General features: G+C 44.0%; 1 protein-coding gene across 4 annotated transcripts in view; it reads right to left on the bottom strand.

Annotated features, from left to right (window-relative positions):
• RNF157 (ring finger protein 157) overlaps positions 1-23,637 on the bottom strand; it is a 77,529-nt gene that overhangs the window by 42,474 nt on the left and 11,418 nt on the right. For all 4 annotated transcript variants that reach the window (XM_079134925.1, XM_079134923.1, XM_079134926.1 and 1 more), the window contains exon 2: positions 12,137-12,255. In XM_079134925.1, the coding sequence (XP_078991051.1) occupies positions 12,137-12,255 (119 nt within the window). The remainder of the gene's footprint in view (positions 1-12,136; positions 12,256-23,637) is intronic.

Here is a 23,637-nt window from a genome sequence, read left to right as displayed (position 1 = left end):
TTCAGATCCTTTTCTTTGATGGGATTTCTTTTACTGTTATTTTGGCTTATTACAAACACTTGCTCACTTTTCTCTCCCGCGGCCCGCTGGCCCCTGGCTTCTACTCTCCGCCACGTACTGCGACGCGCTGCTGCTGTCGCGCGCCCGACCCGCTGTGCTGGGCTCGGCCGCGTTGCTGGGCTGGGCCCGCGGGCAGCCCGCCGCCTCCCCGCAACCCGGGTTCACGCCGCCCGCCCGGCGCCACTGCGGTGGGGCGGCGGCCGACCGCGAAGACGACCCCAACTTCTTCAAGACGGTGGAGGGCTTCTTCGACCGTGGCGCCAGCATCGTGGAGGACAAGCTGGTGGAGGACCTGAACCCGGGAGAGCGAGGAGCAGAAGCGGAACCGGGTGCGAGGCATCCTGCGAATCATCAAGCCCTGCAACCATGTGCTGAGCCTCTCCTTCCCCATTCGGCGCGAAGAGGGTTCCTGGAGGTCATCGAGGGTTACCGGGCCCAGCACAGCCAGCACCGCACGCCCTGCAAGGGAGGTGAGCGCTCGCCGGCCCGGCCCGCCCGTCCTCCTGCGCCGAGAATTATTGTAAATCTGCCCCATAGTATATTAGAAGTTAACCTCTCAGGGACAGCAAGCCTGTCACAGAGACATATTTCCCTTCATGGAAGATGCCGGCTATGCAAACCCTCCTCTCCTCCAGCGTGCCCTGGCGGCACAGCACCGTGACTTCTGCAGCCCCATCCAAAACAGCAAAGAGCTGTAGAAGGAAACAACACGTGGACGTGAGGCGGCTTCTGGGCCAGCATGCTGCCGCAAGACACACGCCCCCACTGCTGGAGACCCGTGCCACCTGCCACCACCCTGTCCACACACAGACAAGGGGACACAGCCAGGACCATGTGAAAGCCAGGCCTCTGGAGGGATCACCTTTCCTTTAATTCTCCTCCTTTCCAAGAAACATGCTTTATAAACAGTGAACTTCATTATTTCTAGCGCACAGTGTTATGAATTTTGACAAACACAAAACTGTGTAATCATCCAAACCTAGAAAGGGGGCTTGGGACAGAGCTCAGGTGGTAGAGTGCTTGCCTTGCATGCACAAGGCCCTGGGCTCAATCCCCAGCAACACACACACACACACACACACACACAAAAACCTAGATAAGGACATTTCCACCCCCCGCAACAATCCCTCATGCCCCTTTGTTGAGCCCCTAACAGACCCCAGTCCCTGACAACCACTGATCTGTGTCTTATCCATATAGTTCTGCTTTTCCCAGTAACAAGACACATTCTTTCCAACGCTTAAGTAAAATAGCCAGAGGCCTCATTCAACTTGTGCAGAACACCATGTGTTCAGTGGATGCAGACCTGAAATCCCTGCTCTTCTGGAGGCTAAGGCAGAAGATCACAAGTTCAAGGCCAGTCTCCACAACTTAGTAAGATCCTGTCTCAAAAGAAAAGGGCTGTGGCTCAGTGGCAGTGTCCTGGGTTCCATCCTCAGTACTGCAAAGGAAAAAAGGACGACACTCATTCAGCAGCCAGGTGTACAGGAGGAGGGGTGGAGCCAGGAGTAAGGGGCAGAAAGATGGCGGTCTCATTTCAGCCTGGGCTGCCCCACGGCTCCACTGAAACACTCTGAAAGCAGGGCACTTATAGTGAGACACGAAGCAGCCAAAGACAAGGAACTCTTATTGAGAACTGTTCCCATGGAAGTGGCCTGCTGGCTTCATCCATAATGTGTAATCTAGACACAACCTGGTTTCCTTCCATTCTAGATGAACTTTGATTATTAAAAGAAAACATCAATTACTATGGCAGGAACTGAATATAGATTAATAAGAAAATTCCACCAAGCTCAGAAGCTTCCCCCATCTGACATGCCTTGAGGGCACCCTGCATCGTGTCCAGTGAACACCGAAGTCTTACCAAACTCGGAGCAAGTCACTTGGCTTCCTGTACAACTCCAGGCTGTTGGGTTGACGCAAAGGGAACGTAAAAAGGGACAATGAAGAACTTTGTGGCAAATCTAAAGTTGGCGTAATTGAAAATTTCCAACGTAGCAGATCACATTACAGCTATTTGAAAAATTAAAAAATTTATACTGAAGGAAGATCCTTGTGCTGCAGTTTCGAAGCCTTAGTGCTTATCCACTACCCAATCTATGAACAACATTTTAATCTATATTTATATTTAACTTATTAAATTGTGAGATGCAGTTTTGGAAAGTGATAGAAAATTTAAAGTTCAACAACCAGCTCTCATGTGCACTTAAAGAACTGGACATGAAGGAACGTGATAGGCCTCCCTGTCAACACAGTAGAGTAAATCAGGTATTCATCTTTGCACCTGAATTTCTATTGAAAAAGCAAAAAAGGGATTTTTTTTAAATTTATTTTTATTGTAAACAAATGGGATACATGTTGTTTCAGTTTGTACATGGAGTAACAGCATACCATTTGCATATTCATACATTTACATAGAGTAATGATGTTTGATTCATTCCGTTATTTTTTCCTTCCCCCCCACCCCTCCCACCTCTCTTTTCCCTCTATACAGTCCCTCCTTCCTCCATTCTTGCCCGCCTCCCACCCCCCATTACGTGTCATCATCCTCTTATCGGTGAGATCATTTGTCTTTTGGATTTTTGAGATTGGCTTATCTCACTTAACATGATATTCTCCAATTTCATCCATTTGCCTGCAAAGGTCAAAAAGTATAAACCCACAAGAACTGAGAATGGACGTGGAAACGATCCCAACAACACGGAAGCTGAAAGTCACAGACAAATGGAAACTGATTTAGGAGAAAAGGTTGAAAGTCCAAATGGCAGATATATTATTCATGCCACAGAACCCCAGAAAAGCTTAGGAATTGGAGGCGGCAGGTCCTCCTAACAGTAGGGCGTAGTGAGGTTGGAAAGAGGAAATGGAAAGTCTATAGGGAAAGCACTAGGACCCCTACATCTTTTCCCAGATGTCACGCAGCCAGACTACACCTGCCTCACCTCTACAGAAGACTGGACACTTGCCCGGGAGCCAAGAACAACTGTGTCCCAGGACACCAGGCACAGCCAAGGCCAAGGGAACCCTTCTGAAAACAAGGGGAGGTCCAAGTCTAGCCCCTTCCCCACAGTCTCCCAGAGTGCTGGCAGTCTGGCTCAGCCACCCACTTCTGCCCCATCCCACCCCGCAAGCTGGAGATGAAAGGATTCTTTCCTGGAGAGACCAGAGGTATTGCAAAGGCCATGTTGCAGTGCAGTGAGGAAAAGGGTGGATGGTGTTTTCAATAATTGGTGCTGGGTAAATTAAAAACCAGAAACTTTTTTGCTCCTACATCCTGTCATATCCCCAAACCAACTGCAAATGGATAGCAACCCCAAATATAAAATAACAGACAATAAATACCACCATGTAAGAAAAAAATTAATAAATTGAACTATGTTCATATTTAGAACTTTTGTTCAACTAAACCCACTATTTAGAGTGTATGGGTACCAGCCCCCCCCTCGAGACGAGGCAACTCCAATGTGCTACTTTTACTCTAAAACCTTCCTACAGGGATATGCTGAGTTGGGTCTCTGCTGAGACCACACTGTTGCTCAGTTCTGCAACCCCACCAGCTTCCCCTCCCCTGGAGGGCATACGTTCAGAAAATGACTTTCACAAAGACTGCCACCTTAGGTTTTGCTCTCAAAGGACCTGACCCAAACCAGTTGCTATCAGAAGGCATCTAAAGAAGTGGACTCTAGCCAGGTGTGGTGGTAAGTGCCTGTAATCCCAGTGACTTGGGAGGCTGAGGCAGGAGGATCACAAGTTCAAAGCTAGCTGTAGCAACTTAGTGATACCCCAGGTAACTCAGTGAGACTCTGCCTCAAAATAAAATATAAAAAAGGGTTGGGGATGTGGCTCACTGGCTAAGCACCCCTGGGTTCAATACCTGGTACCCAAAACAAACAAACAATACACAAATGATGTGGACTCTGCAGATGGGATTTAGGGATGAATCAACCCTTGGTCAGGCAGCAAACAGGACCTATCACTAGGGTCGGTTGGTCATGGATGGCCCCAGCATGCTGTGGATTTCCCCTTAAGTAAAGGAGGACAGGAGACAGAGAGCTGTTAAGGCTAGTTTGATGTTTCTGGAATAGAAGGCACTGGACATGCCGGATGCGAGAGAGTGCTGACATGCGGACATTCCTCTTGTGTGGCAAGGGTCCTGGGTGCAATACATGCAGGGGGAGAGAGGGTCTTGGGAGCATGGGAGAGTGATGGGCCATAGTAAACTCTCCTAGAACTGTCACAGAAGTTTTTAGAGGAAGAGTTTAAAAGGCTTGAAGGAGTAGGCACGGTAGAATGGGTCTGCCACATAAACAGGGAAGAGCGCTGGCTGGACACCTCTGTTGAGGAGGACGTTCTGATCACCAAAGCCTAGATTCTGCCTCTTCTGTCAGTAACCAGCCACTCTGCCTGGCCTGTGCGTCCCGTGCTCCTCACTCCTACTGCAAACTGTGGTCCCATTCTGATACCTGTCACGCTGTCTCTCTCACAGCCCTCCACTCCATCTTTTACACTGTGGCCTACGATGTTTCAAAAACGTATTATTATGACCCCCAACTTAAAACCCATTGCTGGTCTCCAATGACTACCAGATGAAAGTTCAGAAACAGAAAAGTGTACCTGGCCCTCGTGTAAGCCTGGCTGGATAGCCCTGTCACTTCCTACCCACCAGGCCCTGCACGCTGGTCATGCCGAGTCATCTGGGACAGCAGAGTGTCTCCTGGTTGGGTCTCCATGCCTCTGCTTGGCCCCTCCTCCAGCACATTCATTTTTCCTACCTTCAGGACACGCTCCTTGGGGCAGGGACTATATTTTATCTTTTTTGCATCTCTAGAGTATAACAGGAGCCTGGAGCCCCAGAGATGTTCAACAAGATGATTATCTTATTCATTCATTCATTTAACAATCGATTTGGTAACAAGGAGGGGGAAAGATCAAAAATACGCACAGTCTAATGATTATGAAAGAAAACAATCTTCTCAGTTCAGAAGCCAAATGAAGAACAGAGAAAGCTGGTGGTATAGCTCAGAGTACTTGCCTAGCATGCCAGAGGCCCCATGTTCAATACCCAGCACCTCAATATTTAAAAAAAAAAAAAAAAAAAAAACAGAAACAAAAACCAACAACAAAACAAGCTATTTCCTCCTCTCATTCTCTTCTTCCTGTGAGTGCACTGTTTACAATTAAAATTGGTTTTGAAGTTCTTACATAGAAGAGGCAACCCAACTAGGTTTAAAGATACTAAAAAGATATGCTGCTCTGCATTCATCCCCAGAGAACATGCTTCCTTTCATAAATTCAGGTTATAAAGCAACCCTTTTCTATCACATTAATCCATAAAAGTAAACCCTGAAGCCAACACACCTGTCAGATAAAACCATGACCACCATCCAACATCTCAAATACATGCATGCCTCAGCCTCCAGAATAGCTGGGATTACAGGCGTACGTTACTGTGCCAGGTTAAGAAGCTATTTTTTAAAAGTGACATCCTCTGTAATTTATTCCCTAGGTCAGGTCTTCTCTAGGCTGGGTTTTCTCTTACTCTCCGGTGGTTATAAGCAAGTTACATGCATACTGAATCTAGGGCTTCTAAAAGTGGACCACCCTTCTCCAGTGCCAAGATGAAGCTCTTAGGCCCCTCTCCTTGCCAAACTTTTCCTGATTTACCTCATTTTCTGTAAGTCCCCAAAAGGCTTCCTGACATGTACCCCAACCTGACTTAGCAGACCCTACCTTTCCTGTAGATCACTAAAATTTAAAACTATTACTTTGTGAACTTCCTTAACTTTCCTACTTGTACATATTCTCTTAGACCTATTTCCTTCCTCTCTTCAGAAATATATCCCCATCTCTATTTTTAAAGAAAATTGAAATGCTTTTATTTAAAAATAAAAACATGCTTCCTGGAGAAAATCTGAAAAACATCAAAGAATGTGAACTTAAAAAGTAAATACCCAGGCTGGAGTTGTGGCTCAGTGGAGAGTGCGTGCCTAGCATGTGTGAGGCACTGGATAGCGCTATCGCTTCCTACCCACTAGGCCCTGCACGCTGGTCATGCCGAGTGTCTCCTGGTTGGGTCTCCACATAAAAATAAATAAAATACTGTGTCCATCTACAACTAAAAAAAGATATTAAAAAAAAGTAAATACCCTCTCCAAGGTGCCCCGCATTCCTGCCATAATAGTGTAAGATGCACTGTTCTCTTATGTATTTTTATGTAGCTATAAAGCTCTCTATACATAACGAAATGCACACATTCGTATATTGTTATTTTATAAGAAATGAAGTCAGACTCTTCATCATACACTGCAACTTGCACACCTTCATCTCAGGGGACACAGAGCCACCTCACTTTGGTTGAACAGCAGCTCATAACGTGGATGCAGTAGAATTTCTTGACCTTTCCCCTATGATGGTCATTTAGATATATTGTAGTTTTTCACGACAAGTAATGCCACAATACATACTGTAAACAGGAATGACTTCCTACTATCTGAAGTATTTCTGTAGAAGAGACTCAAAGAAGTAAACAGCTGTGCCAAAGGGGACACACAGCAAAGTTCTAGCAACGATGCAGCAGCCAGACCCTGCAGCGCACCTAGAAAGCGAGGCGGCAGAACATGGGAAAGACTGACACCCAGCCTCAGGCCACAGGGCAGCAGCCCCAGGGTTCCTGCACTGTGAGCCACCACAGCAGGCGCCCAGGGTCAGTGCACGGAGGGTCTCCAGAGGAAACGAGCCACGCGTGCAGCTGGATGTGCCTCCGCAGAGGGTTCTTCCCAGGGCTTGGTCCCCATACCCTCCCCTCAAAACACACTCCCACACTCCCCAGTCCGCCCACACGTACTCTTAATGCTGTTACCCTGAAGTTCAGGCATGTCATCTTTTTTTCTGTAACTAAGATAAATTCCTTCCTAACTGGTCTCTATTTCCTGTCTTTTTGATTCATTTTCTATACTTCAAGGTAATTTTTAGAGTTAACTTTCTAAAATAGAAATTAGATCATGACAGTTATCAATTTTTGAGTCCTGAAAATATTCCTGCAAGAAAGGTATATTTGTAGCTGAGGAAATTGAGGCTCAAAGCTAATCAGTGGCAAAGCTGCCTGTGACTATGACCTTCTTTCTCTACCGTCTGGGAAAGAAGGGCAAAAGGCCAGGTGTGTGGCCGCACTTGCAATTCCAGCAGCTCCGGAGACTGAGGCCGGAGGATCAAAAGTTCAAAGTCACCTCAGCAACTGAGAGAGATCCTGTCTCAAAAATTAAAAAAAAAAAAAATGTTAAAAGGACTGAAGATGTGTAACTCAGTGGTAGACTGTCTCTGGGTTCAAGTTTCAGTACCACAAAAAAAAAAAAAAAAAAAAATTGCTCTTGGGCTGCAGCTCACAGGTGCAGCACTTGCCTGGCATATGCCAGGCCGCAGGAGGTTCCATCCCCAGTACTGAAACAAAAAGAAACAAAGCCCTTGTTCTTCCTGCACATGTAAATTAAAGTGGTCGATGTACAGAAGCTGGATTCAGTGCAGCTCTTGGGTACTCCTCTAGAGAGCAGAAAAGCATCCCATGCACCTCGGCTCTGAGGCAGAGGTCTGGGGCAGGGTGTGGGGAAGGAGCCCTGTGGCCTGCTGGGCGGGGAGGACAGCTCAGGGCTCCCTGCAGATGAAAGGAGGCTGTGAATTCCTGGCTACGTGGCAGGTAGAAGCAAGGCATTGCTTCATACTTTACAATCGAAGTCACTAAAGCTCTAAATAACTTAGAGCTTCAGTGATTTATCTCAACAAAACAAGATCTAACTCAATAAGGGAGCAAGTGGCAATTCCTGCACTGAGGGAGGACAGGAACGTCTTCAATTAACGTTTCATTACTGCGTCTCAGAGGCCTTAGCTCCAGCATAGGGGGATGAGAATGAAAGACCTTCAGAAGCCCCAGTCACCAACTAAGACAGCACTTAAGGGGATGTGGCTCAGTGTCAAGCAACCCTGGGTTCAATCCCCAATACTGAAGGGAAACAGCACTTAAAACCCAGTGCCTGGAGGGAGTAGAGCTCCGTGGTAGAGCACTGGCCTCGCACACACAGGCCCTGGGTCTGATTCCCAGTACCACCAACAACGAAAACACAAACAAAATCCAGGGTATATTCCCTCCACCCACAACTGAGTTCAGAGGTTAGCAAGGTAGGTATCACTGCCCCAGGCTGCCTTTCATCCAGCAATCCCAAGACATCTTCTAAGCACTACATTCCTCCAAAGTGGGAATCGACCCCATTTTGCAAGGGGTTAATTCAAGAGCCTAATAAACTTGCCAAAGTTACAGAGAAATTAATGGCAAGGTATTAATAAAACTTGAAATTTTGACTTCCACTCTCTTCAACTATCTTTCTGCATACGCACTCTCTAGTTTCTTTAAATATGATCCTTAAGACTTGGTAATAAATTTGCTTTGACAGATAATCCTAGGAGGTAGACCCACAGCACTCCAGTAAAAGCCACATATTTAGTGAGGCACAGTGGCACACCTCTGTAATCCCAACTACTCAGGAGGCCAAGGTAGGAGAATGACAAGTTTGAAGTCAGCCTGGCAACTTAGTGAGATCCTATCTCAAAATTTGAAGAAAGAAAAAAGGCTGGGGATGCAGCCCAGTGGTAGGACACCCAAGTTCAATTCCTAGTTCTACAAACAAAACAAATAGAGCTACAGGCCAAGTGAGAGCTCAGTCAAATGACACACTTTTAATCTGTTCATTCAGAAACAACAGGAAATACCACAAATACCAGGAGCCTGGAAGTTCAAGGCATTCGTATTTTAATATGACAGTTCATTTTAATATATTTTTCTGCCCACACTCATTCTCTCTGGAAAGAGGAGCCACTTATGATGCGCGGCTGGATGGCTTTGAAAGGCTGTCTTCTCCACTCTGCAACCTGATGCTTGCTGCTGACACCCAGCTCTGCCGCTGGACGGGGGGACGTCAGTTCTTCAGCACGAAGGCTTCTTGTCAATCCTTAGGTCTCCAGGCTGTCCCTAACCGAGCGTGAAGAGCAGTCATGGCAAAACCCAGAGGTCAGCTGGCAGATGGAATTACATACCATGCATGCGCCCTCACAGGGATGCTCCAGGAGAGCATGTCAATCCACTGTTCTACTTTTAGATCTCTACCCAAACATTACAAGCTGCACTTGGTGATCCACACAAATGGACTCAGACAAGCTGTGAGCAGAGATCCCAAACACACCTGACCTTTTTACAGAAATGGCAGAGCAGCTCAGTCTCCAGGGCCAGACTAGTAGGTTCAAATCCTGACTCGAGCTCTTACAGGCTTGGAATCCTTTTTGTTTGTTTGTTTTTCTTTGCCAATGGGCACTGAGACCAGGGGTACTCTATTACTGAGCTACATCCCCAGCCTCTCTTATTTTTTTTTTATTTTGAGACTAAAACTGAACTAAGTCACCCAAACTGGCCTTGAACATGTGATCCTCCCAGGTCCCTGAGATCCCAGGCATGTGCCATCACACCCGCTTGAGTGATCATCATTAATACTCTCTGTGCCTCAAGTTCTTCACCCGTCAATGAGGACCTTCCTCCTTAGCTGTGAGAATGAAATGAGATCACCCACATGAAGTGCTTAGGACAACCAGGCCTGGCAAATTAGGAAGTTCTCAATAAATGTTAGCCATTACTATTATTAAATAACATGCAGGGAAAGAAAAGGGAAGCATGCTACATTTATTCTGTATATTTCTATAGAGCTATTTGAAGTTACTTTGATTTTCTTTCCTAATGTGAAATTATAGTACTGTTTTCTTCAAAAATTTGCTCCAAACAGCACTAAGCATACTTCATGATTAATACCTAAAACAACGAGAAAAACACCAATGTCAATACTCCCTTAGAAAAAAGCCTCAAACTCAAGGTCAAGGCTACTCCCTAGTAATTCAGGCAGAGCTCAGGCCTCCTCAGAGGTGTTAGCAGGTGACTCACTTCAGGCACTTGTGCCAGCCAGCATAAACCCCAAAATGAACCCAAAGAAGCATCTGCTTATTTTAAAATGATTTACAGGGAAAAAAAATCCTTTTAAAACATATAATCTGGGGCTGGGGAGATAGCTTTGCAAGCACAAGGCCGTGGGTTCGATTCCCAGCACCACAAAACAAACAAACAAACAAACAAAAACACCATATAATCTATTTGACATTAGAGGAAAGAAAAAAGAAGAAAGAAACAGATGCAGAAGTCAAGTCCATGTAATAAGAAAGAGCCATTTTCTAAGCATGAGCAGACTCCTGATAAGTGAGGAAAAATCCTTATCTGGCTCTATCAGAAAAAAAAAGAAAGTTCTTCCTACTCTAATTGCTAAGTCAGGAGTAGCAAAATCAAAGCACACATTTGATCAGTATTAGTTGGTATAACTTGATTTGAAGCTAAGAAAATTGATAGTTTGAAGAGTACTGCTAGACTAAATTAGAAGAGAGGTCAACTCAGGTAGAAAGAAAACCAACAATGACAAAAATAATTTTTAATTAAAGTCCAAAATGGGAAGACCAGGTCACTTACCTGCCCAAAATCTTAAATATTCCCCATGTCCTGCAGGAAACCTCTCAAGGTAACAGAGCCCCTACTACCCTTCCAATAGTGTTTTGCCATCAGGCCAGACTGGTTTCCTTATTGGTTCCAAGGGCTGGGGATGCAGCCCACCGGTAGGGCACTTGCCTAGCATGCCATGTCGTGAGTTTGCTCCGCCAACCTAACACAGTAGTTGCTCAGTAAATGTTTGCTGATTCCACAAAAACCATAAATGTGTTCAGGCTTTCAGTACTCTGTATCACTCCTGGGAAGCTCCTTTCCACCACCTGATCAGTCATTCTTCAAAGCCCCACTCAACACCCTCCACTTGTCCAAGCAATCTGCCCGCGCTGTTCTTTTTCCACTGCTCAATTCCTACAGTACTTGATCACTTCCCATCTTTACTGTTATCCAATCATTTCCTGTTTAGGTTTTGTCTGCCCCACTAAGCTGGCGGTTTCTTGAGAAAGCCAAAATATTCTGAGGCAGTGGAAACATTGTGGATTTGTGGCTAGGCAAACCTAGTTATACAACTTTGAGAAAAATGTATATCCAACACTAGGAACAGACAGGCATGGTGGCACACAACTCTGGAGGCTAAAGCAGGAAGATCACAAGTTCAAGGCCAGCCTCAGCAACTTAACAAGACCCTGTCTCAAAATAAAAAATAAAAAGTGTTGGGGGTATGGTTCAGTGGTTGAGTGCCCCTGGTGTTTAATCCCCAGTACCAAAACAAAACAAAAGAAAACCACGTTTCTTTCTAAATGCTGGATGCTACCCATGCGCATCTCTTGGACTCCAGGGTTTCTCACTGATGAGGGAAAGTGGCTACAAGTCTTCTGCCAAGCACGTCTTCATGGGGAGTAGAAGAGTGTCAGAAGACCTTGGGGACCTTTCTTAGCGCACAGGAGTCACTCAAGAGCCACGCAGCAGCTCCTGTCACAAAGCCCCATGCTGGGTACAGAAGGTGCTCCGTGAAGGTTTGCACAGCCCAGCACAGGCGTGCGTGCCTACAGTCCCAGATCCTCAGGAAGCTGAGACAGGAGAAGTACTTAAAAAACAAAGGTCGCAAAATGAGCTGAACAAACAACTGAGAGACAAATTCTAACACCAATTCAGACACCAAGGGAAACTCAGTCATCCACTCAGCAACACTGGCAAGGCTCTGCTCGAGGTCTGGCACTCGACGGCACTTTCTGAAGGGGAGGGTAGAGAGCAAACAGAAAGAAACAGAAAACCAGAAGCTTGGTGTCCAGGGCTATGAAGGAGGGGAAGCAAGAAAGGGCACGCGGAGGTGTCCAGTGGGCAGAGCTCCAATCCCAGGACGGCCTCACGTGGCCACTCGGCAGCCCTCGCCCAGAGGGCCAGCCTCACCCAGGTCTCCCGCAGCACCAACCCCTCTGGCTTCTGAGGCCCCCTCAGCTCAAACTGCTGGGCCAGCGACTGCAGACTGGCTTTCTACCTGGCTGCTGGAATGGGTCACTTGAGCCCCACAGGGAAGCAAAGAGATGACGGCCCTACCGCAACTGGTCTGTTGCCCAGGAAGTTCAGGTCGCTGTTCTCCCCAAACAGGTAACCTTCAGGATGTGCTGAGTCAAATTTCTCTCCTCCCATGATGAAGTGACTGGCAAAATAGCTGCCTAAGAAGGACAAACAGAAAAAAAGGAAAGAAAGAATCAGACAAGCAGAAGGCAATCACACTGAACACAACAAAAATGCTGACTGAAAAATGTTAGCTGGGCACAGTGGTGCACACCTGTAATCCTCTATTTGGGAGGCTGAGGCAGAAGGATTGCTGGTTGGAGGTCAGCCTCAGTAACTTAGCAAGACACTTTCTCAAAATAAAACTAAAAATGTGGTAGAGTGCTTGCGTGGCACACACAAGACCCTGGGTTCTATCCCCAGTACTGAAATAAAAACAAAAACAACATGCTAACCCTACCAACAAATAGAGTAATTTCTAACCCCAAAGTGTTTTCTTTCTGATTGGAACAGAGGCAAAAAATAAGCAAAATCATAGCAGGGAGAAATCAAGAAAACAGAAAATAGACCATCTTCTTTTTAACAGTCTTACGTCTTGATATGATCTATTTAAAATAAAAGCCAGAATGCCCCACAATGCCTGTTGGTGAATGTATGTACATATTTTTCCCTGATATTTTTTGTTTTTTTTTAATGTATGTATGTATGTATGTATGTATGTATGTATGTATGTACATACCAGGGATTGAACCCAGGGGTGCTTAACCTCTGAGACACATCCCCAGCCCTCTTTATCTTTTATTTAGAGACAGGGTCTTGCTAAGTTGCTTAGGGCTTCACTAAGTTGCTGAGGCTGGCCTTGAACTTGTGATCCTTCTGCTTCAGCCTCCTGAGCCACTGGTATTACAGGTATGCACCACCATGCCTGGCTTTTCCTGATTTTCTTCATTACACCTGAAGTTGTTATTGCATGTTTCTAGGAACCTTAACTGTAGGTACCAGCATGTTCGCAAACCTCAGCTCTGCCTGGGTTTTCATTCACCAGCTCATGCCCACGTGCTGAAGCCTCAGCATCCACCACTGCACACCATCATCCCTGTGATGAAGCTCCTCACACTTTGACTTGTGTAGAACGTACGGCAGTTTCACTGGAAAATATGAATTTAACTAACACCATTGTTGCTGGCTTTACCTGCCAGCATCACAGGAACCGTTTAATAAGCACCAGGTCAGTATGAAAGGAGACAGCACACCTTCTTAGCCTCACTTCACTAACAGGGTTGATGGCCAGGGCTACAGGGATGTCAGTCACAGTCAGCTGCCCGTCTCTGCTCCTTAACCAGACGGGATGAGTGTATTTTCCACATAATACAGTAACCCAGTGAAATCATGAGTCAGCAGTCACAGTTCCCCTCAGGCTCATCCAAAGAGACCAGGGAAACATACCAGGACGTGATGGTACTGCCAAGTCACCAGGAGAGGCTCAGGGACGCTGACACTGCAACCTGGGAATACGCTTTCCCTCTGAGGGTCACACAAACGCCGCTCACCCCACATTTCTACAACCAGCTTCTAAAGGAAGCGGCTGGAAGGACTATGAACCTTACTCATTCCTGGTCTCACACAACCCAGCTCTCAAACAATGCGAGAACTTGTGAAGGGACAAAGGCTTGTTTATGCACAGACAGCCAGGAGATGTCTAACTTCCTCAGTCAGCTGCAAATCTTGTTGAAGATTTACAGCAAACTGAAAAAATGAAGTTCAGCACTGCAGGCTGTGGAGAAGCCCCAAGGAGGTGGGACAGAAGACAAGCCTAACAGGAAACAGAAATGAACATTCGTTTTTAAAGTCTCTACCTAGGGAGCTTTAGTCTGGAAACACCTACGGAACAAAACAACACGGATAAGATCACTCACCACTAAGTGAGGCAATCCTTGAATTAACAATTGAGAATATATGATTTGAGAGTAATAGCGGCCCAAATCAAAGCACCAACTGAGAAACTCTTGAAAGTGACCCATCAATACTTAAAAACACAAAGAGCACCATTTGCAGTAATCCATCATTAGAAAAGCTTAATTATCAATTATTCATGTCTCACACTTGCTAGCCCTATTTTCCAAGTGCATAATTTATACAGAGGGGAGGTGCTTGCTGCCTTCAGCAGAAAGCAGCCTACTCAAATAATATACGCCATCGACTGTTGAACCTTAGTAAAACATACTTCCTGCATACTGGGGGTTATGCATTTATTATACACTAGGAAAAATTAGAAAAGTTAAAGATTTCACATGGTGGCTTGACCAAAGGACAAAAAGGAATGGAGAGAAGCAGGTTTGGTGTCCAGTGTTGTCTATCTCGAGTTCAGTATGAGACTGTTGCTTCCAGTACCTGTAAGTAGTCATGTGAAAGATACGGGACAGGGAAGTCCACGGGCCACTGAAGACTGGGGGTGGGGGGGGGGGTTGTTACAGCAGCTGACAGGGTTCTATTGGAAATGCTTTCTTTTTTTTTTTTTTTGCCACACTATTAAAAGAAGGATGCACAGAGGTGCACTATAGATTTGTCTTACGTTAAAAACTAAGAGCTAGCTGGGCATGGTGGTGCACACCTGTAATCCCAGTGGCTCAGAAGGCTGAGGCAGGAGGATTGTGAGTTCAAAGCCAGCCTCAGCAATTTAGTGAGGTCCTAAACAATTTAGCAAGACTCTGTCTCTAAATAAAACATTTAAAAAGGGCTGGGAATGTGGCTTAGCAGTTAAGCACCCCTGGGTTTAATCCCCAGTACAAAACCCAAACAAACAAAAAAACAAAAGAAAAAACCCTAAGATATAGCCAGGTGTGTGGTACATGCCTGTAATCCCAGCTACATGGGAGGCTAAAGCAGGAGGATCACAAATTCAAAGTCAGCCTCGGCAGAGTACTTGCCTATCTCCTGAATGAGGCCCTGAGTTTAATACTAAGCACCAAAAAAAAAAAAAAAAAAAAAAAAAAAAAAGGCTGGGAACAGTGGCATCTGTACTCCGAGCTGTAGTTCCAGTCTCAGAAAGCTGAGGTAGGAGGATTGCTTGAGCCCAGGAGATCCAGGCCAGCCTGAGCAACATTGTAAGAGCTGGTCTTTCTCCATCCAAAAAAAGAAAGAAAGAAAAAGAAAAAAGGGCTGGAGGGTATAGCTCAGTGGTAAAGTGCCCCTGATCCAATCCCCAGGGCCAAATAAATAAATAGAAAAAAAGAAAAAAAAACTGAATGTAGGCAACTTTTCAGGAAAAAAAATACATTGAACAAAATATTAGAGATAACTTTTATATAGTTACTAACTTAGAACGATTTCTCAAAATTGCACTGGTGGCAAAAATGTTCTTTCTGTTAAGATTAGCTCAATGAATTCCTGTTTCATCAACCCAATTAATAATCATTTGACAATGTTCTTTTAATATTTGGCTATTATATGGGAAATATGAAAATGTGTAAGACTATATGAATTAAAATAGGAAAAGCTCCTTCCTGAAGCCCTCATCAGTTAAAGGAAAAATAAATTTAAGACATCCAGGGCTGGGGTTGTGACTCAGGGGTGGAGCGCTTGCCTAGCATGAGTGAGGCACTGGGTTCCATTCTCAGCACCGCATATAAGTAAATTAGTAAAATAAAGGTCTATCAACATCTAAAAAAAAAAAAAAAAAGGGACATCCAAAAACTAGCTTTTCCTTTCTTTTAAATGAACCCTTCTAATGATTTGCCCTTGATTCAATTTAGTGAGAACTCAACCGACCATTTCAGACGGCATGGAGTTTTCTGCTGACTGTCTATCTTTCTAGAGGGGATCCTCGGTGCACAGCTGTGCACAGCTGCCCCTTGGCAGGCATGGACCCGGACACTCTGACCATCCTCAGCAAAGATGCCTTTGGACAACTCGTGCATATTTTTTACTTCTTAAAGGCATGAGCAGTGATGTGAAATCAGAAATGGTGAGAGAAAAGAACTCTAATAATTCTTTGCCTATTTGTTAAAAGGAGAATATATGAAAACTGCAAATTTTCATTATTAGTGAGCTATGATTTCTACCTTCCTTCCTTCCTTCCTGGGCTAGGAATGGGACCCAGGGCCTTCACAAGCTAGGACAGCACTCTGAACACTGAGCCAAGCCCAATCCAATGAGCTATAATTTCTTAATAAAGACTCTTATTCAGAATTCTTTGCACACTTTAAGAGGCTACATAATACATAATTATAAAATTTTTAAAATTTAAAGCAATGTCTAAAAATCTACAGTGAAACAAATGAATCTATGTCTAGTTGGCAGCATAACCACACAGAAAGAAATGAGTCCAAATGACATTTAAACACTGCAATTTGTCTATACATCTCTAAAGGGACATATTCCACAGGGAAGAAACTGAAAAATTTATGTATACCTCAAACTATTTACAGTAATCATATGATTTTGAGGATGTGATATAAAGCAGATGAGTAACTGTGATATTTTAATTTTATTATACCTGGAGTCATAGAGAATCAGGGATTCTCACCTGGGAGAATGTTAGAGGAAGTCAAGATTAAGAAAAAAAACATGTAGTCCTGAATTTGAATTAAAAATATCAAAATCCAGGCATGGTTGTGCACACCTGTAATCTCAGCTACTTGGGAGGCCAAGGCAGGAAGATTGCAAGTTCAAGGCCAGTCTCAGCAATTAGCAAGACTCTCTCGAAATAAAAAATAAAAAAGGCTGGGGACATAGCTCAGTGGTAAACTGCCCCTGAGTTTAATTCCCAATACTGAAAAAAGAAAAATAAATAAATAAATAAAAACCCATACATTTCTAGCTCTGTTCTCTGAAGAGGCTTAGAACAATAACCAACAAAGTGGCAGTAACAGCTTCTCGTACCCAGAGAGGGGTCTCAAATATCATTTCCTACCAACAGGAACCACGGCTCTGTGGGGGCTGCATTCCAGACTTTGGGCAGGAAACACACAAGCGAGGCCTGGAACATCTTGTCTGTACAGATAACAAGGAAATTCTCAAAGTCACTAGAGTCAGGTCAAAAGACTCAAGAACTGACTTGCAGAGATTCCCACTGACAAAGGTAGAACATACTAACCTGAGCTTTTCAGGTTGATAATAGCAAGGATTGAAATATGGCTAATTGCCTAAGTCCATGAGTCCATGAATAATGATACAGTGTTTTTTATTTGCTTTTGTGGTGCTGGGAATCAAACTCAGGGCCTCTTGCATGCCAGGCAAGTGCTGTACCACTGAGTTACAACTCAATTCCCACAATACTTGTATAAAGTCACCATGGCAGAATTATAGCTCATTGTTGTTGAACCAATTCATTACAGTCATCCCTCAGTGTTCATGGAGGATTGGTCCAGAACCTTCTGCAGATACCAAAATTCACAGATGCTTAAGACCCTTACATAAAATGTCTCTGTTTGTTTGTTTTTTTTTTTTTTTGGTACCGGGGACTGAATCCAGGGGTACCATATCCCAGCCCTTTTTATTTTTTTATTTTGAGACAGGGTTTCACCAAGTTGCTTAGGGCCTCCCTATGCTGTTGAGGCTGGCCTTGAACTTGCCATCCTCCTTCCCCAGCTTCCTGATTCACCGGGATTACAGGCATGCACCACCACATCCAGCCTAAAACATCAGATTATTTGCACAAAACCTACATGCATCCTCCCACATACTATAAATCATCTCTAGGTTATTTCTAATTCCAACTATAATGTAAATGCTCTCAGTACTTGCTATACTGTATTTTTCAGGGAATAATGACAAGAAAAAAATTTGCATACATTCAGTGCACTGTTTTTCCATGTATTCCAGATCTGCAGTTGGTTGAATCCCATGGATACCGATGGCTGACTATTTAGAAAACAGGAATGTAAAGAGAAGGCACTAAACATCTATCCCGGGCTGGGGTTGTGGCTCAGTGGCAAAGAACTTGCCTACCATGTGTGAGGCACTGGGTATGAATCTTAGCTCCACACATAAATAAATGAATAAAATTAAGGTCCATCAACATCTAAAAGAAAATATTAAAAAAAAATCTCTCTCACTCTTTTTATGTGAACTGTACCTCCGGATAAGTAACTAACAGAAGAGGGAATATTTCTCTTTACAGTAATATGCCAACTAAAAAACAAAGAGGAATGATAAAGTATCATGGTTTTACAACACTTAACAAATCATCACTAGCCCCTGTCCCCTAAAAAAAAGCCAACCAGATATGTACCTAGTGATAGAGAATACAACAAAGTCATATGCACTTCTAAAGCTGTAAGAAGAAAACAAATTGATCAAGGTGCTGAACCCAACCACCAGCTTACAGAAAACAGAACAGAACATGATTAATAACAGTTCAGAGGCAGTCAGTAAATTTGGAATGTGGAAAACCCTATAGACAAATGACCAGGTTGCCTCAGAAAGAATACTGGGGGAGGCAGTACAGCAACAGACAACTCAAAGCAGGAAACTTTCTTGAATCACCCTTTATTTCCACAAATTTTATAGTGTATAATCAGCAAAGACCAGGACTCTTCCCAGTCCTTGCCACTGTCCATGCTCCTTCAGTGGTTTTTTTTGGTTCTTTTGGGGTTTTGTGGGGATACTGGGGATTGAACTCAGGAGCACTCAACCGCTGAGCCACATCCCCAGCTCTATTTAGTATTTTATTTAGACAGGGTCTGAGTTGCCTAGCGCCTTGCTGTTGCTGAGGCTGACTTTGAACTCGAGATCCTCCTGCCTCAGCCTCCTGAGCTGCTGGGAGCTCAGGTATGCACCACCATGCCAGGCCTTCATTGGTTCTTGATGTGACTCAGTGGTTAAGGGTCCCTGGTTCAATTCCTGATACCCACCCCCCCACCCCCCAAAAAAGAAACAAGGGACTCAGAAATCATATGATATTGTGAATAGAAGCACTATTCATAATAGCACAAAGATGTAAATAATCCAAGTGTTGGGCAACAGGTGAATGGCCACACAAGGTATGAAATGTCCATACAATGCACTATTACTCAACCGAAAAGACGAATGAAGTACTAATGTGCTGGACAGCATGGGAAGACCTTGGAAACCCTGAGCTGAACCAGAGGCCAGACACAAAAGGTCACAATGCATAATGACATGTACCTGAAATGTCCAGAGTTGGTAAAAGCATGGAAAGAGAGCAGGTGGGTGGTGGCCAGGGGCTAGAGCTCAGGGGAATGAAGAGTAACTGCTTAGTGAGCATCTGAGTTTATTGTGAGCCGATGAAATGTTTGGAACAGAGGTGGCAGTTGGGCAACACTGAAAATGCACAAAATGCCACTGAACTGTTCACTTTAAACAATTGCTTCTGTGTGATGTGGCTTTCACCTCCATTAAACTCTTATGAAGAGGAAGAATTTGGCACAAGTCAGATTATATTGTTGTCATCTGAATCTTAACTATAATCTTATGTATGGTAAGGAAGTTACAGGACTTTACTAGAATTATCCCTCTTAAATGTCACCTGTGGGATACATGACACTTTTGCCCACTCTTCAGTTGGAAAGAGTTCGGTGACTTGTACAAAATCCCATGCCAAAGAAGCAGCAGCAAAGAGAGGCAAGGTTTGAACCTGAAGCCTGGCCAACTCCAAATCCTCTGTCCTAAACGACACACCATCTGATCATCGGAGAGAGGCCAAGAACAAGGAGGGTGGGGGAGAGATCAAACCAACACCCCTCTAAGAGCATGCTCCCATGCACGTGTTTTTTGGGTTTTGGTTGTTTTATTTGTTTCGTTTGCTTTTTGTTTTTGTTTTGGTACTGGGATTGAACCCAGGGGTGCTCGACCGCTGAACTACATCTCCAGCCTTTTTGTATTTTGAGACAGGGTCTCACTGAGTTGCCCAGGCTGGCCCTGAATTTGGGAAACTCCAGCCTGAGCCTCATAAGCTGCTGAGAATACAGGTGTGCGCCACTGCACCCAGCTATATAATTTTAATATGGATATGTGTATCATTTCATATATATGTGAAAGGAAAGCCAAGTGCATGCACATCTGATTTTTCCCCTTTTCTGTACTGTAGGAAAAAAAGCAACAATGCGTTAGATGGTAAGATGCTCAACCTGATGAAGTCCACGTTTTTTCCCTCTCAAGAACAAATCAGACCCTTTACCTCAAAAACATTTGGCTTTCCACATTAACTTGAAATATTTTTCTTTATTTGTTTAATGGAAGAAGCAGTAAATTCAATATATCGCGTCCCTGTCCAGAAAAAAAATATGGAACAAAACAAAAAACGCATGGACTACACTGCCTTTTGTATCTTTACGAGCAAAAGCAAAAGACCTCTGGATGTAGGCAGAAATGTTAGGACACACAGTGTTTTCAACACACACGCAATTACTGCACCGCCTTCCAAAGTCCCATCAGAAGGAAATGAGTAAGCTGGCAGTGTAAGGAAAACCAATACGACGGAATGCCAGTAGCTGAAACTGCAAAGATCAATTCAATGTTCATGAAACGAACGAAAAACTGCCATAGCCCCTCAAAGTTCCTACAGCGTCCGACACCAGACGAGGAGAGGAGCACAGTTCTACTCTGCCAAGATGCCAGGTGGGTCTGATGATTTAAGATCTCATCCCCAGCATCAAAAAACAAAACAAAATAATATTATTTTTTCCAGGCACAGTCAAGGCCCACATGTAGTCCCAGCTACTCTAGAGGGTAAGGTACTCGAGCCCAGGAGTTCAAGGCCATCCTGGGCAAGAGAAAGACTCCATTTCTTTAAAAAAAAAAAAAAAAAAAAAAGTAATTTTCTAAGAGTAGGCTTATAAAACAAGTAAACTGCAAGCTGCCAACATCCAGTAGTGAGTTTATACGAAGAGCTTACTCAGATAAATAAGATTTCACTCTCTCCCACTAAAAAAAGAAAAAAAAGAAAAAAAAAAAAAGTCAACCCACTCACTGCTTTTTGTTTTGTTTTTTCTGGTCCTGGAGACTGAACGCATGGGCGCTCTATCACTGAGCCACATCCCCAGTCCTTCTTATATTTTACTTTTGACCCTTGCTTAGGGTCTTGCTAAGTTGCCCAGGCTGGCCCAAACTTGTGATCCTCCTACCTCAGCCTCCCAAATTGCTGGGATTATAGGCGTGCACTACTGAGCCCAGCTAGAAACAGTAATTTATTTACTGTCAAGGCACAATTCCAAACCAAAGATTTAAATCCCTGTGAAGTCATCAAAAACTTTATATTTTATAAAACAGACAAGCAAATTTTGGATCTTAGCCACTATCTCATGCTAATATGGAGTTTTTATTGTGAGACCTGTAATCAATCTGCTCTTCTTTTTGTATTTTTCCTTATTAAGGTCATAGCATAATAAATTAAACAAATAGCCTGCCTATAAGTAAAAAATACTAGATCTTGAACTATTTACTTTTGGACTAATGGAATTACATACTTGATTTTTGCAGGAAATCAAACTGCATTTAAACTTCACATAGTTAAAATATGGGAAAATTGGCTATGGAATTCTATCAGATTTTCATACATTTGAGAAATCTTATCTACATTACATTGCAATAACATACTATAAGCTTTAGGTCACAAAAATAAAAAAAATTTTTAAATTCTCCCAACAAGTCTATCCAAACATCTCTAACAGCTACATTGCTGCTTATGTCATTCGCATTTTTATTTTAAAAATCATACACGTAATACAAGCCCCTTGCAGAAAACTGAACACATAGAAGTATTTAACTTTAAGTGATGCTCCAACCCTGCTGCATGAGAAGAATCACACTGGGCTGTGAGATGGGTTCTGTCCTTCCAGATTTTTCTCTACACATTCATACATCAAGGTTTTCTGCTTTGTTGTTCTTCAACTAAGTGGGAGAGTGCACATATCAATCTGTAAGTTGCTCGGTCACCTAATGCACCGCAGGCATCTTTCCATGGATGGCTGTCCCTTTGTTTTAATGGCTGAGTAACAGCAGTGCTACAGTGCTCTTGGTGAGAGCTTACTGCCTGCACTGTACCTACAAGCACCACGGGGTTATTCCTGGAAACCCTATAAAGATAGTACTCTTCTTTTTATTTCACAGGAGGATACTAATGCACAGAGAGGTTAAGTAATTTCATCCAAGGTCAAACAAATAAGAAGATGCAGTGTCATGATGGTCCCCAAGTCCAGCTACTTTCACTCCAGAGCCTTGTGTGCTTTCACCAACACCCGCAGTCCCACTGAATACCCAGCTTTAAGGAACTGTTGCCCTACTCATAAAAGCCTAATTCTCTACTCTTTCTAGTTTCTCCCCCGCCCCATTTCATTTGGTTGTTTTAACATCTGGAATTTGTAGATGTGCACTCCGTAGGATAAGAAGTTAATCCCCACCCACCCAAAAAGGAAATTTTGTTAAGACAATATTCAATTTTCCATTTCCCCCAATAATTTAAAATTCTGCTTTTAGCATGCTACCTAGATATGGATTCTGTTCTGTTCTAAACCACAACAGTGTTAACAATTGTAACTTCACTGTATTCAAAGCAAGACTCTCAGGGGTGGATCCAAACCCTGCCCACGCTCGTCAAGTCCCCAACCTGTTTCTTTCTCGCACACTTCCTCCTGGTCTCCCAGAGGTGTGCCTCCTTCCCCCATTCCAAGGGAGTTCTCATTCCCAAGGGCTTCTGCCTCCTGGAGAGCTCAACAGTAACCAACATTCCTTCTTTTATTTTTAAAATCAGAATGTCATAGGACTGGTTGTTGAAATCCCCAAGGTGAACAGGACACTGCAGCCGTGGCCCTCTCCCATCCTTTAACACGTTTCTTACCTCAGTCTACAAACATCTTCTGATCTCTCAACTTAAAACACACACTCCGTCTGCCAGGGCTTAATACCCGCCCCTTGGCCTCTCCTGTCATGTGTCCCTCCGTTCCCACCCTACACCCAGGAAGCCCTCCCATCTTGGTTTCCACCCCTCCCCTGGAACTCTTCTCTGCAATACCGACCAGGCCAAAGACTTTCTCACATGTCATTCACCTTAGGAACACTCATACTTGAAGCTCTTTTCCCCCTGCTTCTAGCCCGGGCAGTTCTGGGTCTCTTCCCACCTCTCACTGGCTCTGGTTTTGCCCAGACCATAAACATGGACTTGTAAGAGCTCAGGGCTCTGCATTCTCTCTTCTCACTGAATCAAAACAAAGGCTTTGACCCGAAACAGCTAGATTTCATCTTGATGCTGCTGTTCACCAGCTATGTGATCTTAAACTTCTCGAGCTTCACTTTCTTTACTTGTAAAATGGAGATGCTAACACTGCTATCAAAGGACGGCTGCTGAGATGATTAAGATCACATGTGCTCAGCAGCCAGCTTCTCCTTCCCCTGCTAGAGTCCCAAGCTTTGATTTTTCTTTGGAATTTCATTCTAGATCTTTGGCCACCTTCATATCTTTTCACCTGGATCCCCCATCTTTGCTTCACATTCAGTGAATGATGTTTCCTCTGGAAGGAGGAGGAAGGGAAAAGGGCATTTTATCTTAAGAGCTGGCACCAGCACTCCTCTTGGGGAAGACA

This window comes from Sciurus vulgaris, assembly GCF_902686455.1.
Source record: "Sciurus vulgaris genome assembly, chromosome: 3".
NCBI classification, from domain to species: Eukaryota; Metazoa; Chordata; class Mammalia; order Rodentia; family Sciuridae; genus Sciurus; species Sciurus vulgaris.
The sequence above is the reverse complement of the archived record's forward strand: the minus strand, read 5'-3'. Positions and strand labels throughout refer to the sequence as shown.